The sequence below is a fragment of the Condylura cristata genome, unplaced genomic scaffold, assembly GCF_000260355.1.
Source record: "Condylura cristata isolate star-nosed mole 26May11 unplaced genomic scaffold, ConCri1.0 scaffold00001, whole genome shotgun sequence".
Classification (NCBI taxonomy): Eukaryota; Metazoa; Chordata; class Mammalia; order Eulipotyphla; family Talpidae; genus Condylura; species Condylura cristata.
In genome coordinates, this window is record NW_004567102.1 from 9721109 (window position 1) to 9733744 (window position 12636).

The 12636-nt window shown below is 54.1% G+C and overlaps 1 protein-coding gene across 1 annotated transcript in view; it reads left to right on the top strand.

Moving 5' to 3' along the window:
• PTK7 (protein tyrosine kinase 7 (inactive)) overlaps positions 1–12636 on the top strand; it is a 58393-nt gene that overhangs the window by 38279 nt on the left and 7478 nt on the right. Inside the window, exons 7-16 of the mRNA XM_004674010.2 lie at positions 2301–2434; positions 2594–2729; positions 2900–3019; positions 4242–4391; positions 4492–4642; positions 4723–4850; positions 5983–6186; positions 7200–7355; positions 8441–8673; positions 9466–9546. Of these exons, the coding sequence (XP_004674067.1) occupies positions 2301–2434; positions 2594–2729; positions 2900–3019; positions 4242–4391; positions 4492–4642; positions 4723–4850; positions 5983–6186; positions 7200–7355; positions 8441–8673; positions 9466–9546 (1493 nt within the window). The remainder of the gene's footprint in view (positions 1–2300; positions 2435–2593; positions 2730–2899; positions 3020–4241; positions 4392–4491; positions 4643–4722; positions 4851–5982; positions 6187–7199; positions 7356–8440; positions 8674–9465; positions 9547–12636) is intronic.

Sequence of the window (12636 nt, forward strand, 5' to 3'; positions counted from 1 at the left end):
AGAGACAGAGTAGAGAGCAGAACAGACAGTTGACTGACATCCAGTGCTGAGGGGAACACTGGGCAGGTCAGGAGAGGTCTGCTGCGCCTTGTGGGTCACCTCTCTGGCCGGGGATCGAACTTGTGCTGCTATGGCTGCGGATAGCTTCATAGCACTGTGCTTTAATCCTTTGCACCACCAGAGTGGCCCCTCCAAATTTCTATAATAAGCATAATTACTTGTAAAATAGGAAGGGGAAAGCAATAAGTCTGACTAGGAGTGTATATGATAAAGACCAATATGCTCATGATTTATTCACTTTATTTATTTATTTTTTCTTTATATCACACCTGTTTTAAACCTTCATGATAGCTTAACAGTATGCACAAACCAAACACTCAGCACAGACACACAAACATTTTGCAGTCTGATTCTTCTGACTGTTACCTCTTTCCTAGTAAGGCAATTTTGGAAGTTAGGAGAGATTTTGGCTGTGGGCAGGGTTTGGAAATTTGAAGTTGGAATGACATTGCTGCTGTTACGATGTGATCCCCCAGAGACAGGCCCTCTGGCGCTCAGATGCCTGGTGGACTGGATATGGGCAGGGGTGTGTGCTTGGCATGCCCCTCGGCAGAAAGTGCAGCAGGCAGCCTTTCTCCAGTCAGTCTCTAGTGGGGTGCCTTTCCCACCCTTCTCTCCTCACCTGCACTCCGGAATTGGGACCCTGCAGAGTGTTTTACGAAGGCTTCTGGTGATGCCAGTACATGGAGAATGTGGCTGTGGTGGGCACTGGCCGAGCTGCGGCCTGTGCCCCCTGTGGGCTCTGAGCCATGGGCCTTGCCCAGGACTGGGGGTGGGGCAGGGGACAGGGTGCAGAGTTGAGAGGAGACTGAGCTCTGCTACTGTGGCCTGGCCACAGGCTTACCCAGGGCCTTTGGTGCAGGGTACCATTCCCCCCTTTGCAGCTGTGAGCAAAGGAGACCGGAAGTGTTGACTTGTGGAGCTCACAGTCTAATGGGAGCACAGCGAAACCGAGAAAGACAGCCACAGGAACACAGACATTTTAGGTGGCGAGAGGACCATGAAAGAAACAGCCTGAAGTGACAGAGAAGACAGGGTGAGGGCCAGGGCAGCTTAGCAAGGCTTCTGTAGGGCCTCCTGGGTGGCCCAAGGGGTTACGTTTCAGGACTATGAGTCTTTTTGCAGCATGAGTTTGATCCCTGGCCAGGGAGGTGACCCACATGTCACAGCAGACCTCTCCTGTCCCACCTGCTGCTCCCCTCAGCAGTTTACTTCAGTAGATCTGCCCGTTCTGTTGCCCATTCCGTCTCTGGTGAATCTTCTCACCCCTGCACCTATGTCCTGAACCACAACTTTTGTATGCATAAATTAGTAATAATAAAAAAAGACGAGGTGACATGAGAATAGTCTCTGAGACAGAAGTAGGCTTGTATCTTAGAGGGACAGTGTCACTTTTGTGGCTTGAGGTGAGAAATTGTCGGTGTGATGAGGTCTTTGCTGGTTTTGAGAAGGAAGGGGAGGGTTTCATGAGGTCACGCTGGCTTTCCAAGGAGACTGGAATGTTGGGGGTGAGCATCTAAGTAGGGAGACCAGCTTATAAAGGTGACTATCAATGAGGGGACCTGTGGTCGTGGTAGAAGTGAAAGGTGCTATTTTGGACCTACAGTAAGTGGGGTCTGTGTGGCAAGAATGTGCCACAGAAGGCTGCAGAGAGAAGTCATGGCTAGGTTTCTGGCTCTCGGCTGGTGGTCACTGTGGTGGGGAGAAGTGGACAACAAGGCTGGGGCCAGTCAGGTGTTTCCTTTCACACAGAGGAAGCTTGAGATGCCTGCTAGACACCCTGCCAGAGATGCCAGGAACTCAAACATGGGGTGGGGTGGACAGGAGTTGGGGTTTGGGTGTGGAAGGCTGTGTGCCAGGTGAGATCCCTCAGGAAACCAACGTGGTGAAAATGGAACAGAGGTCTGAGGGCCGAGCCTGGGGACGTGAGGGTGTAATAAAATGAGGAAGGGTTTGGAGTTGTAATAGACCAAAATTTTCGTTCCTGCCTGTCACATGTTAGCAGGTGACCCTTCCTACTTTGAATCTCTGTTTTCTTAGCTGCAAAGTGCCAGTACAGATACACACATCGGGGTCGGGGCTCAGTGGTGGCCCTGACTGCAGTGATGTCCAGAGGTGTGGCCACAGTGGCCTTCACCAAGGCCTGATGCAGGACCTGAGCTGGGGGACTTCTGATTTCAGGTGCCCCTTAGGCATTAGAGTTTGCTGAGACAGGATCACTGTTTCTTTCGTCTCGCTAGCTGTGCCCACGTGGCTGAAGAAGCCCCAAGACAGCCATCTGGAGGAGGGCAAGCCAGGCTACTTGCATTGCCTGACACAGGCCACACCGAAACCCACGGTCATCTGGTACAGAAATCAGATGCTCATCCCGGAGGTGAGGATGAGGCTCACTGGTGCGTAAGTGGGGAGGGGGAGGAGAGATGATGGACTGCCCCCCCCCGCTTTCTTGTGTGCTCACCTCATGGCACCCTTCCCGGCTGCCCTCAGGGAGGTGTTGGTGTGGGCTGGGGTTGAACCATCTCGTGTGCTGCAGGACTCGCGGTTCGAGGTCTCCAAGAACGGAACCTTGCGCATCAACAGCGTGGAGGTGTACGATGGGACGTGGTACCGCTGTGTGAGCAGCACTCCGGCTGGCAGCATCGAGGCGCAAGCCCGTGTCCAAGTGCTGGGTGAGCGGGCGTGCGGCGTGGGGACCGTCCACCTGGCCGGGGGGGGCGGGGCAGGAGAGTGAAAGGGGAGGACACAGGGTTCAGGATCTTCAGGCCTGTCCCCGGCTTGTCCAGTTGCCTCAGTTCCTCCTCTGTCCACCCACCCACCCACCCTCATTCTACTGAAACAGAAAAGCTCAAGTTCACACCACCACCCCGGCCGCAGCAGTGCGTGGAGTTTGACAAGGAGGCCACGGTGGCCTGCTCAGCCACGGGCCGGGAGAAGCCCACTATTAAGTGGGTACGGGCAGGTGGGTACCGTGCGGGCCGGGTTCAGGGGCAGTCAGACGTGTGCGTGTCCGAGGAGTGCCCAGCACCGTGCCAGGGAGTGTGGGGTGGACGTGGAATACGAGGCCGGTTGGTCGTCCAGTTAGGAAGAAGGCCAGACACGAAAGGTCTGATGATGGCGCCGGACAGTGTATGAAATGGCCCGAGACGACAGCAGCCAGACAGTGCTGTTAATCAGTCCCTCCTTCCCGCGCCTTCTCAGAACAATCATCCTTTCCAACCTAAAAATAACATGTACTCCTTTAGAAAATTTTGGAGGAAAAAATGCATAACCCCACTATCCATCATCTTGGGGTGCACATCTTTTTCTGTGGATATCTTTTTTGGTTTTGGACAGCAGTTTTATTGTACAAGTTTCACTCGTTTAACTTACTGAGTCAGTCATACTGTAGAAGCAGAGGTGATGTAAGTGTCCTGATAATAATAGAGCCTTTTAAACTTAACATTATCAAACTCCCCCCCCCCACTTCATACATAAACATTGGTTTTGATGGTTGCAGTAATAGTGCAGTGATTAGATTCACTGCAGTTTACTCGAGTACTCCCTAAATGTTAGAGGTTTGGGTACTTAGCCATCCTTCCCTCTCCCTTTCTCCATCTCCCTCTCTGTTTCTCTCATTTTATTGCTGTAATAAAGATCTTTAAGCCAAGGTTTTTCTGGATTTGGGTTTATTTCCTTTGGGAAAGATTCCCAGAAATGGAACAATAATTATGTATAAAAGGGCACGCACGTTTTTACAACCCTTGATGCGGATTGCCAAATTGTTTTTTAACGGGCTGGGCCAGTTTTTACATTTCCATTAACAGAGAGGGTTAGAGAGTTTTAGGTTCTGTGTGCTCAGGTGGTCTGAGGATGCTTTCTTTGGGAGGTGGGGCCCAAGCGGCGTCTGAAGCCTGGGATACTTTGGGTTCTAGGAGGGAGAAGTGACAGGCAGGAAGCAGGACAACAAGGCCAGGTCTCGGCCCTTTCAGCAGTCCAGTTTGGCAGAGGTGGGGTGTGATCTAGGGTAGTGGGAAGAGGTGCCCATGGGGCCGGCACGCCTGGCTCAGGAGCGTGGACTTTGTCTGTGGGTGGTCAGCGGTGGCGGCCTGCTTTGGAGTAGAGGTGAGTGACTGTGGGCACTGCCAGCCACCCACGTAACTCGAGCCCCCCTGCCCCCTGACTTCCCTTTGTTACTTCTGCAGATGGGAGCAGCCTCCCAGAGTGGGTGACAGACAACGCCGGGACCCTGCACTTCTCCAGGGTGACCCGCGACGATGCCGGCAACTACACTTGCATCGCCTCCAACGGGTTACAGGGCCAGATCCGGGCCCACGTCCAGCTCACCGTGGCAGGTACGCCTGGGCCGGGGCTGGCAGGCCTGCGGGACAGCCCCGCCCCCTGCTGCCTCCTCGCTGACTGCGCCCCGCCCCTGGCTGGGCTCTTCCCCTCCAGTGTTCATCACCTTCAAGGTGAAGCCAGAACGTACAACCGTGTACCAGGGCCACACAGCCTTGCTGCGGTGTGAAGCCCAGGGGGACCCCAAGCCGCTCATTCAGTGGAAGGGCAAAGACCGCATCTTGGACCCCACTAAGCTGGGACCCAGGTAGGGCCGTCTCCTTCCCATACTCACCCCGCCAGCCCGGAGCCTGTGAGGCGGCAGCACCATGGCTTCTCTCCTGGCAGGATGCACATCTTCCAGAACGGCTCCCTGGTCATCCACAACGTCGCCCCAGAAGACTCGGGCCACTACACCTGCATCGCAGGCAACAGCTGCAACATCGAGCACACGGAAGCCCCCCTCTACGTCGTGGGTATGGGCCAGGGAGGGGGTTCTGCTCAGGAAGTGGCGGGGCTCGACTGCTTTCTCAAATTTGTACTCAGTGGCCCCCAAGTACTTGGAAAGCACTTCAGCCATTTTTGGGGGTGTTGGGGGGAATAGCTGAGTCCAGTCCCCATGGCCTTGCCCTGTCACAGGCTCCACTGCTTTGCGTAGAGCGAGACGGCCACTTATTTCACACCCTATGACTGTGTGTGTGTGTGTGTGTGTGTGTGTGTGTGTGTGTGTGTGCGCGCGCGCGCTCTCATTCGAACATGCTTCCTCTCTGAGCCCCGCCCCAGGGCCACGGACATCCCTGGGTGTGCAGGGAGGGTACTGGGTCACCGTGCAGCTGAACCTGGTGCCTGTGCCCTGGAGGGACGCTGAGTCAGGTGAAAGGACTCATCCGGTTAGGGACTTGGGGTGTGGGAGCAGTCTGTCCTGCCTGCCAGCTCTTTGTGTGGGGGAAGTTCTTTCCCCTGCAGGGCCTTGTTCTTGCACTGAGATGGGAGAGGCTTAAGTGAGCAGTTTTCAGACTTTCCTGATCGAGTAGCAAAAGGATTCTTCTAGACGGTGTTATGTGGATATGTACTTGGACCATAGTGAACGACAGGTCCATCGGTTGGAACCCCTGGGGGTAGTCTCCTCTGGGCTCTGTCCCTTTGTTCCCCTATTGACTCCTAGGCCCTCTTTCTGGGATTCTGTGCCATTGAGAAACCCTGGGCTAGTGGATCACCTTTGATAAATGACATTTCTTGAAGTGCCAGGCACTGTCTAGGACTCAACACTAGAATCCCAGATGCTACTCTTCGGGGCCTGCCTTAGGAAGCTCTGTGCACACTCTGTGTTGGGGTTGTGCCCTGGTGCTTGTGTTTCTTATCTTGGCTCCTGGCTACACTGCCAGCTTGAGGATCACTGGCCTCATCTTCAGAGCTTCCCCGTGGCTGGGTGGGGCTCCAGGACTGGCCCTCATTAAAACCAGGGAAGGTGATGATCCTACCTGGTCTCTGACTTGGTCAGGGCGTCCAGTGTTAGGGGCTGTCCTGTGCGGGTCGGGAGGTGCCAGTAGAGAGGTAGGCCAGGGACCGGCTGAGTGGCCTCTACCCACACCTGCCTGTGTGTCTCAGACAAGCCTGTGCTGGAGGAGTCCGAGGGCTCGGGCAGCCCTCCCCCCTACAAGATGATCCAGACCATTGGCCTGTCCGTGGGTGCCGCCGTGGCCTACATCATTGCTGTGCTGGGTCTCATGTTCTACTGCAAGAAGCGCTGCAAAGCCAAGAGGCTTCAGAAACAGCCTGAGGGCGAGGAGCCAGAGATGGAGTGCCTCAATGGTGAGGGGTCCACTCTAGGTGGGAGGTGGTGGGTGCCCCCCTGCTGCTCGGAGAAGAGCTGTGACCCTGAAGGGGTGGCCTTGCTGTGTTGGGTGTGGGAACCTGGACCTGAGCTGAGCCGGCCCCTCACCCCCATGTTTCCAGAACCCTGGCTTCTGAGCAGCAGGTGTCAAGACTTCCTTCTTGGTCCCTGTAGGCCAACCTCAGATGTTTGCTTGCTTGCTTTCTGTTTGTTTTTTTTAAAAACATCTATTTATTTATGTGTACAAGAATTGGGGTACAGGCCAGAGGTAGGTGGGACAGTGAGGATTCACCAGAGACAGAGCAGGGAGCAGAACAGGCAGATTGACAAAGTACGTTGCTGAGGGGAGCAGTGGGCAGGTCAGGAGAAGTCTGCTGTGCCACGTGGGTCACCTCCCTGGCCAGGAATCAAACCTGTGCTGCAGTGACTGCAGATAGCTTCATAGTGCTGAGACCCAACCTCCAATGTTTTCAGTGTTTCCAGTCTCTTCCTCCTGCTAACACCAAACCCCAGGTTAATTAGCACAGGTGTACGGGTCTGTGTTGCACCCCCGTGTGTCTTTGGGCTCCCTCACTGCCATCTGGCTGGTTCCCTCTGCACAACCTCTGAGTGGGAGCTCCCTGCGGTACTGCAGGGTCTCATGTCAGCAGAGGTCTGGAGCAGGGCCTGTGTCTCCGTTCCTGATTCCCCTGGTGCCTCTTTAGGGTTTTATACATAGCAGGCCCTGGGAAAGCAAAACCCGGTGTGGAAATGGTGTCCAGGGACAGTGGCTCGAGAAGATGTGTGCACTGCACTCCATTCCCGAGGTCTGACAGACAGCATCAGTAAGCGCTCGTGTGCTCAGGGATGCCAAGTTTCCCTGGCCCCGTCGCCAGTGTGTGAACACCATGACTGTACCCACTGGCAGGAGTCAGGGGTTGGGAGAGAATTGAGGTCTCCGGAGTGGTTAAGAGTGTTGGTTTCTTCTTCTTGCCCCTCTGCCCTCCCCCAGGCGGGCCTGTGCAGAATGGGCAGCCCCCCGCAGAGGTCCAGGAGGAAGTGGCCCTGACCAGCTTGGGCTCCGGCTCTGCAGCCACCAATAAACGCCACAGCACGAGTGACAAGATGCACTTCCCGAGGGCCAGCCTGCAGCCCATCACCACGCTGGGTATGTCGCTGCTAACTGCAGGCCCCCAGTTCTGACTTGAGACTAGATCAGGCTGGTGACTCTGAAGTTCTGAAACCTGGCACCTTGGTAGGGGTGGGGGAGCACAGGGTGATCCTGTCCACTATGCCCCTGCAAGCCTTTTATTCACACGCCCCCCCAGGTTTTGATATTACTTGATAGTTTCATTTTCTGTTTATTATTACTTAAACATTTTTTTCTTTTTTCTTTTTTTTTAAAGATTTATTTACTTATGCATATAGAACTGGGGTACAGGCCAGAAGTGCAGGGGTGGTGAGAAGATTCACCAGAGACAGAGTGGGGAGCAGGACAGGCCGACTGACTGAAACACTGCTGAGGGGAGCAGCAGGCAGGTCAGGAGAGGTCTGCCACGCCATGTGGGTCAGCTCCCTGGCCGGGGGTGAAAGTCATGCTGCAGTGGCTGCCAGTACCATCATACTGCTAAGGGTAACCCCTGCACCACCATGGAGGCCCTATTTTTCTTTTATTCATTTATTTATTTATTTTTAAAGATTTATGTACTTATGCATACAGAACTGGGGTACAGGCCAGAGGTGCAGGGGTGGTGAGAGGATTCACCAGAGACAGCAGGGAGCAGAACAGACCGACTGACGAAGTACACTGCTGAGGGGGGCAGCGGGCGGGTCAGGGGAGGTCTGCTGTGCCATGTGGGTCATCTCCGGGGCAGGCGGGGATCAAACTCATGCGGAAGTAGCTTTAGCTTCTTAGTGCTGTGCTTGAACCCACTGTGCCTCCAGGGAGGGCCCCATTTTTCTCTTTTTAAACCTGACTAAAGTTAGCCTTGTCCTGGGAGAAAATGTGAGAAATTCTGCATTGGTGCTAGTTCCTTTTTTTTCCAGGCATGCATTAAGACTTAACTAGAGAACTATTAATCCCTTTCTTTGTTTTAATGTGGAAGACAGTGGAGCCCTCAGAAAGAAAGGGCAAGTGGCTTACCTGGGGTCACATAGCAGAATGTGGGCCACCCCCCAGTCCAGGGAGGTGGGTCAGCAGAGCCCCTATGCCCGCAGTGTGTGACACTGACTGACTCTGACCTGTACCCCCAGGGAAAAGTGAGTTTGGGGAGGTGTTCCTGGCGAAGGCACAGGGCTTGGAGGAAGGGGTGGCAGAGACCCTGGTGCTTGTGAAGAGCCTGCAGAGCCGTGATGAGCAGCAGCAGCTGGACTTCCGGAGGGAGTTCGAGATGTTTGGGAAGCTGAACCACGCCAACGTGGTGCGGCTGCTGGGGCTGTGCCGGGAGGCTGAGCCCCACTACATGGTGCTGGAGTATGTGGACCTGGTATGCTGTGGCGGTGCCCTGACGGGTGGGGTGGGGTGGGGGTTGTTGGGGGGTGCCCCATGGGAACCTCGCCTCATAGGGTCTCAGCCAAGACCTCAGCCAGCCTGCTGTTGCCACCTTGAGTTGCTGAGCTTCCTGCCCCCAGCTCTGCTTTCCCTTCATCAGCACCCCTCCCCCTCTTCTGCCGCCCCTCTCTGGGGCTTGGTCAGTTCTCTGCACACTGCATGAGTGCCTTCGAGGTCTGCCTCCCTGACTCTGGTTTTTGGCTTGTTTTTTCCCTTCTCCCCAAGCCCTGTCTCCCCTTGACTTCAGGACCCAGCTTTCCTTCCTTCCCAGCACCCCAGCTGTTTGAGGCGTCAGTGTGGACTCTATCGCCAGCCTCTCTTTCCAGCCCCTCGCTCTCCATTCCCTGACTCCTCCCAGCCTTATCCCTTAGGTCTCAAAGTGCTACTTCCGAGCTTCCCTAACCTGGGGCAAGGTGAGGAGGAGTAATCCTTGATCTCCACTGGCCAGTGCTTAAGAGTCCACATTTTTGCTGCAGGAGTCTCCCCTTTTTGGTTTATGTTTTAGATTAGATGGCAGGTGCTTTGTCTGGGGGCTCCCCTGTGGGTAGGAATGACAGTCCCCTCTTTCTGACTGAGAAGCTTCTGGGAGGCATAGCCCACATATGTTTAAATTCCTGCCGGGCTTGCCCTGGGAAGGACAGACTGTCTGGACAGGTGCACCATGAGCACCTGCTCTGTTTGATGTTTTGGAGATAATGATAGACACACCGCTTCACTTTTCCCTCAGGGGGACCTCAAACAATTCCTAAGGATTTCCAAGAGCAAGGATGAGAAATTGAAGTCGCAGCCCCTCAGCACTAAGCAGAAGGTGAGGACAGGGAGGGAGAAGTCTTCGAGGGTGGCCTGGAAGGAAGCCAGGGCGGAGATGGTAACAGAGGTTTCCCTGAATGAGTGCCCCTGGGGGCCAGGTCCTACAGTAAGTACATGCGGGGTGTTATTCCCAGGGGGTCCTCCGGGCAGGCCTTCCCACTGCTGCTGCTGCTCCTTGGAGATCCTCTGGGGACTGACCTGAAGTCTGCCTTTGGTGGGGTGCCGCCCCTCTGGGGGCCGCGCCTTCCCTCTGCAGGGCTCCTAAGGCGCCCTCTAAAACACATGACACTCTCCCCATTTTGTGGATGAAGAAACTGAATGCATGGGAGAGGTTAGGTGACTTGCCCCAGTTCACGTGGCCTGCAAGTGGCTTTGTATCTCTGTGTGCCCTCCACATGGAAAAATTGCCTTTTGCCCATGCTGCTGGCACAGGGCAGCTGCTCCTCAACACCAGTGCACTGGAGCAGCGGCCTGTCTGAGGGCCTGCTGGGCTACGTATGGCCCCGAGCGTGTTTCTGCAGCCTCTGAGTGGGAATACTCCTGTGCGTGGGCTGCCTGTGTCTCTTACCTTCACTCTCTTGGGCCACGGGCTACTCAGCTTTCCTTCTGGCTCTCCCCTGCTTTCTGGACAGTTTTGCTGTGCTAGGCTCCATGGTAGAATAGACTGGATTGAAACAGTAAAGACGGGAAGCTTGCCCATTGCCCTTAGCCCACCTTAGTGGATGCCTTCTCTGGTCCAGCTCCTGCCCACAGCCTCCCCCCAGCCCCTCCCCTCAAAAGGGAGCCACCTTTCATGGGCGCTGGGTACTCCTGCAGCTGACAGCAGTCAAAACCAGGGGCAGATAGAAGGAACGGCGGGGACTCTCCCTCCCGGGAGACCCTCCTTGCCTTGGAGGCTGACTGAGGTCACAGACTTGGGGCCAGGCAGAAAGGCCTGGTTGGTGAAGAGTCGAGCAAGTGGGACCGGATCTGTGCCCCTCAGGCTGGCTTTCTCCCGTTACTGGTGAAGTCACCGGGCAGGGTAAGTCACCTGGGCCCTGACACCAGCCCAGCCTTCATGCTGTGAAGAAGCTGTCCATGGTAATTAGGTGGGAAGCTGTTCTCTTGAGCTAGATGGCAGCACCCCAGAGCTCCTAAATTAGGCCTCAAGGATAGCCAGCAAAGGCACTAAGCTAGCCCTAGCCCTGTGAGTCAACTGTCGGGAATTCTTGGGGCACTGAGGCCTGGGGTGAGCTTAGGTCCACAAGGAAGAGAGATGCCTTACGCACTTCAGGTAAGCGAGAGGCATAAAAACTCAGGAGACATGACATTCACGAAGTTAAGGTGGGCAGTGTGGTTAATGAGGATGGTTTCCTGGTAGAGAGAGCCATGTGAGTTCAGTTCTCAAGGACAGGAAGTAGTTGAATGGCAGGAAGGGGATCGCTTCAAGAGAACAGGGAGTCAAGGCAGGTTTCTCTAGCCGAGGGGACAGGTTGCCTGAAAGTCAGTTATCTCCATCATGTGACCTGGGGGGCTCTTGAATTTGGCTGAAGATCATTGCCACCTTTGTTAGAGATCTCACCTACATTTGTAAGTTTTTCATTTGCCAGAACACCTTAGGTAAGTTGAGTCCTACATACTTCATAGATAATATGTGCACCAGAATGGGGGGTGGAATTGGTTTTAAAAAGTAGAGATTTTTGGAGTAGACGTCAGATGGAGAGAATCAGAATATCTGAGAGCAGGGTCTGGGAACCTGAATTTTTCAAGCGCTCCAGCTGATTCCTATGCTCCTTAAAGCTTGAGGATTCCTAGTGTCCGACAGTGGCTTTGAAACATTTTGGGATTAAGATACTGACCAGAAGTGATTGTACATCCTGACTGGAGTGATTTTATATCCTGCACACACACATGCAACTAAAATTAAACTTGGCACAAGACTGTTTATTCAATGCACTTGTTATTTCCTATCCTGTTTTTTTTTTCCCCCACCCACTAAGTTGATTTTGAGATCCACACAGGTCCCCATCAGCAGTAGGAAATGCACTGCATTAGGGGAGTTCCTGAAAATTAAAATGAGTAAAGATACATTAAGACTTGTAGATCCTTGTGCCAATAATTTAACAAGCTGCCGTATCACTTTATATTTGAGGGTCTAGAGAATGGAAGGAGGAAAAGTTAACCTTTCTGAAGGTAGGTGGAGTGCGGAGTGGCAGTCAGGGTCCTCCAGCCTCCGCTGGGAAGGCAGCTGCCTTGTGAGTGGGCGGGGTGTCTCGGGAGAATGTCAGGATGGCAGTGGGATAGTGATGGAAATCAAAGACTCGGGCCCTGGGTGTTGGCATAATTGTAAACAGTGCTTGTTAGGGTAGCTGATAAGGTGATGGCGATTTTGCAGCTGGAGAATGGTAACCTGTGATTTCTCCATGGGTTACCTGCACACTAATGATAGGGCAGGAACAGGGTCAGCTTGACACACCTGGTGGACGGCACATTATGCCGTCCGATGTCGGGGTGGGAGAAGAAAACCTGGATGAGAAGAGCACAGTAGTGTCAGCTCAAGCCCTGGGCAAGCCTCTGGCGCATTCAAATTGGGAAGGAAAGGGTGGGTCTGGACTTAACCAAAAAGGAGGTCTTCATAGCAGTGATGGTGTCTGTCCGACAGTAAGGAAATACTTAATTGGTATGGGTCTGACAGAATTCCCTTTTACTGCCCGTGCTTAGCCAGCATTTCCAGAAAGACAGCCTCTCTGAAAAGATAGCAAGTTAGTCACCATGCCAGGTCCACTCTCTTCTGATTCCCTTGATGAGCAATAGACAGCTTAGCTTGTGAGCCATATCAGAGAGCAGCAGCCTGAGGGGAAGGACCAGGCTGAAGAGGGCAGTTACAAAGAGCTTTGTCCCTTGGGCAGCAGGGCAGAGCTGGACAGTGCCCTGGATCTGAGGCCTGAAGCAGAGTCTATTATGGTGACTCCTCCATGATCCTCTGGTCCTTTGACTGCCAGTGGTGCTCTGGGCAACCTGAGGATGGCAGTCTGGGGACAGTTTCAGGAGGGTGGCCTCTGCCTGTTTTTAGAGGTCTAGCGCAGGGCTACACAGCCAGGAACAGTTC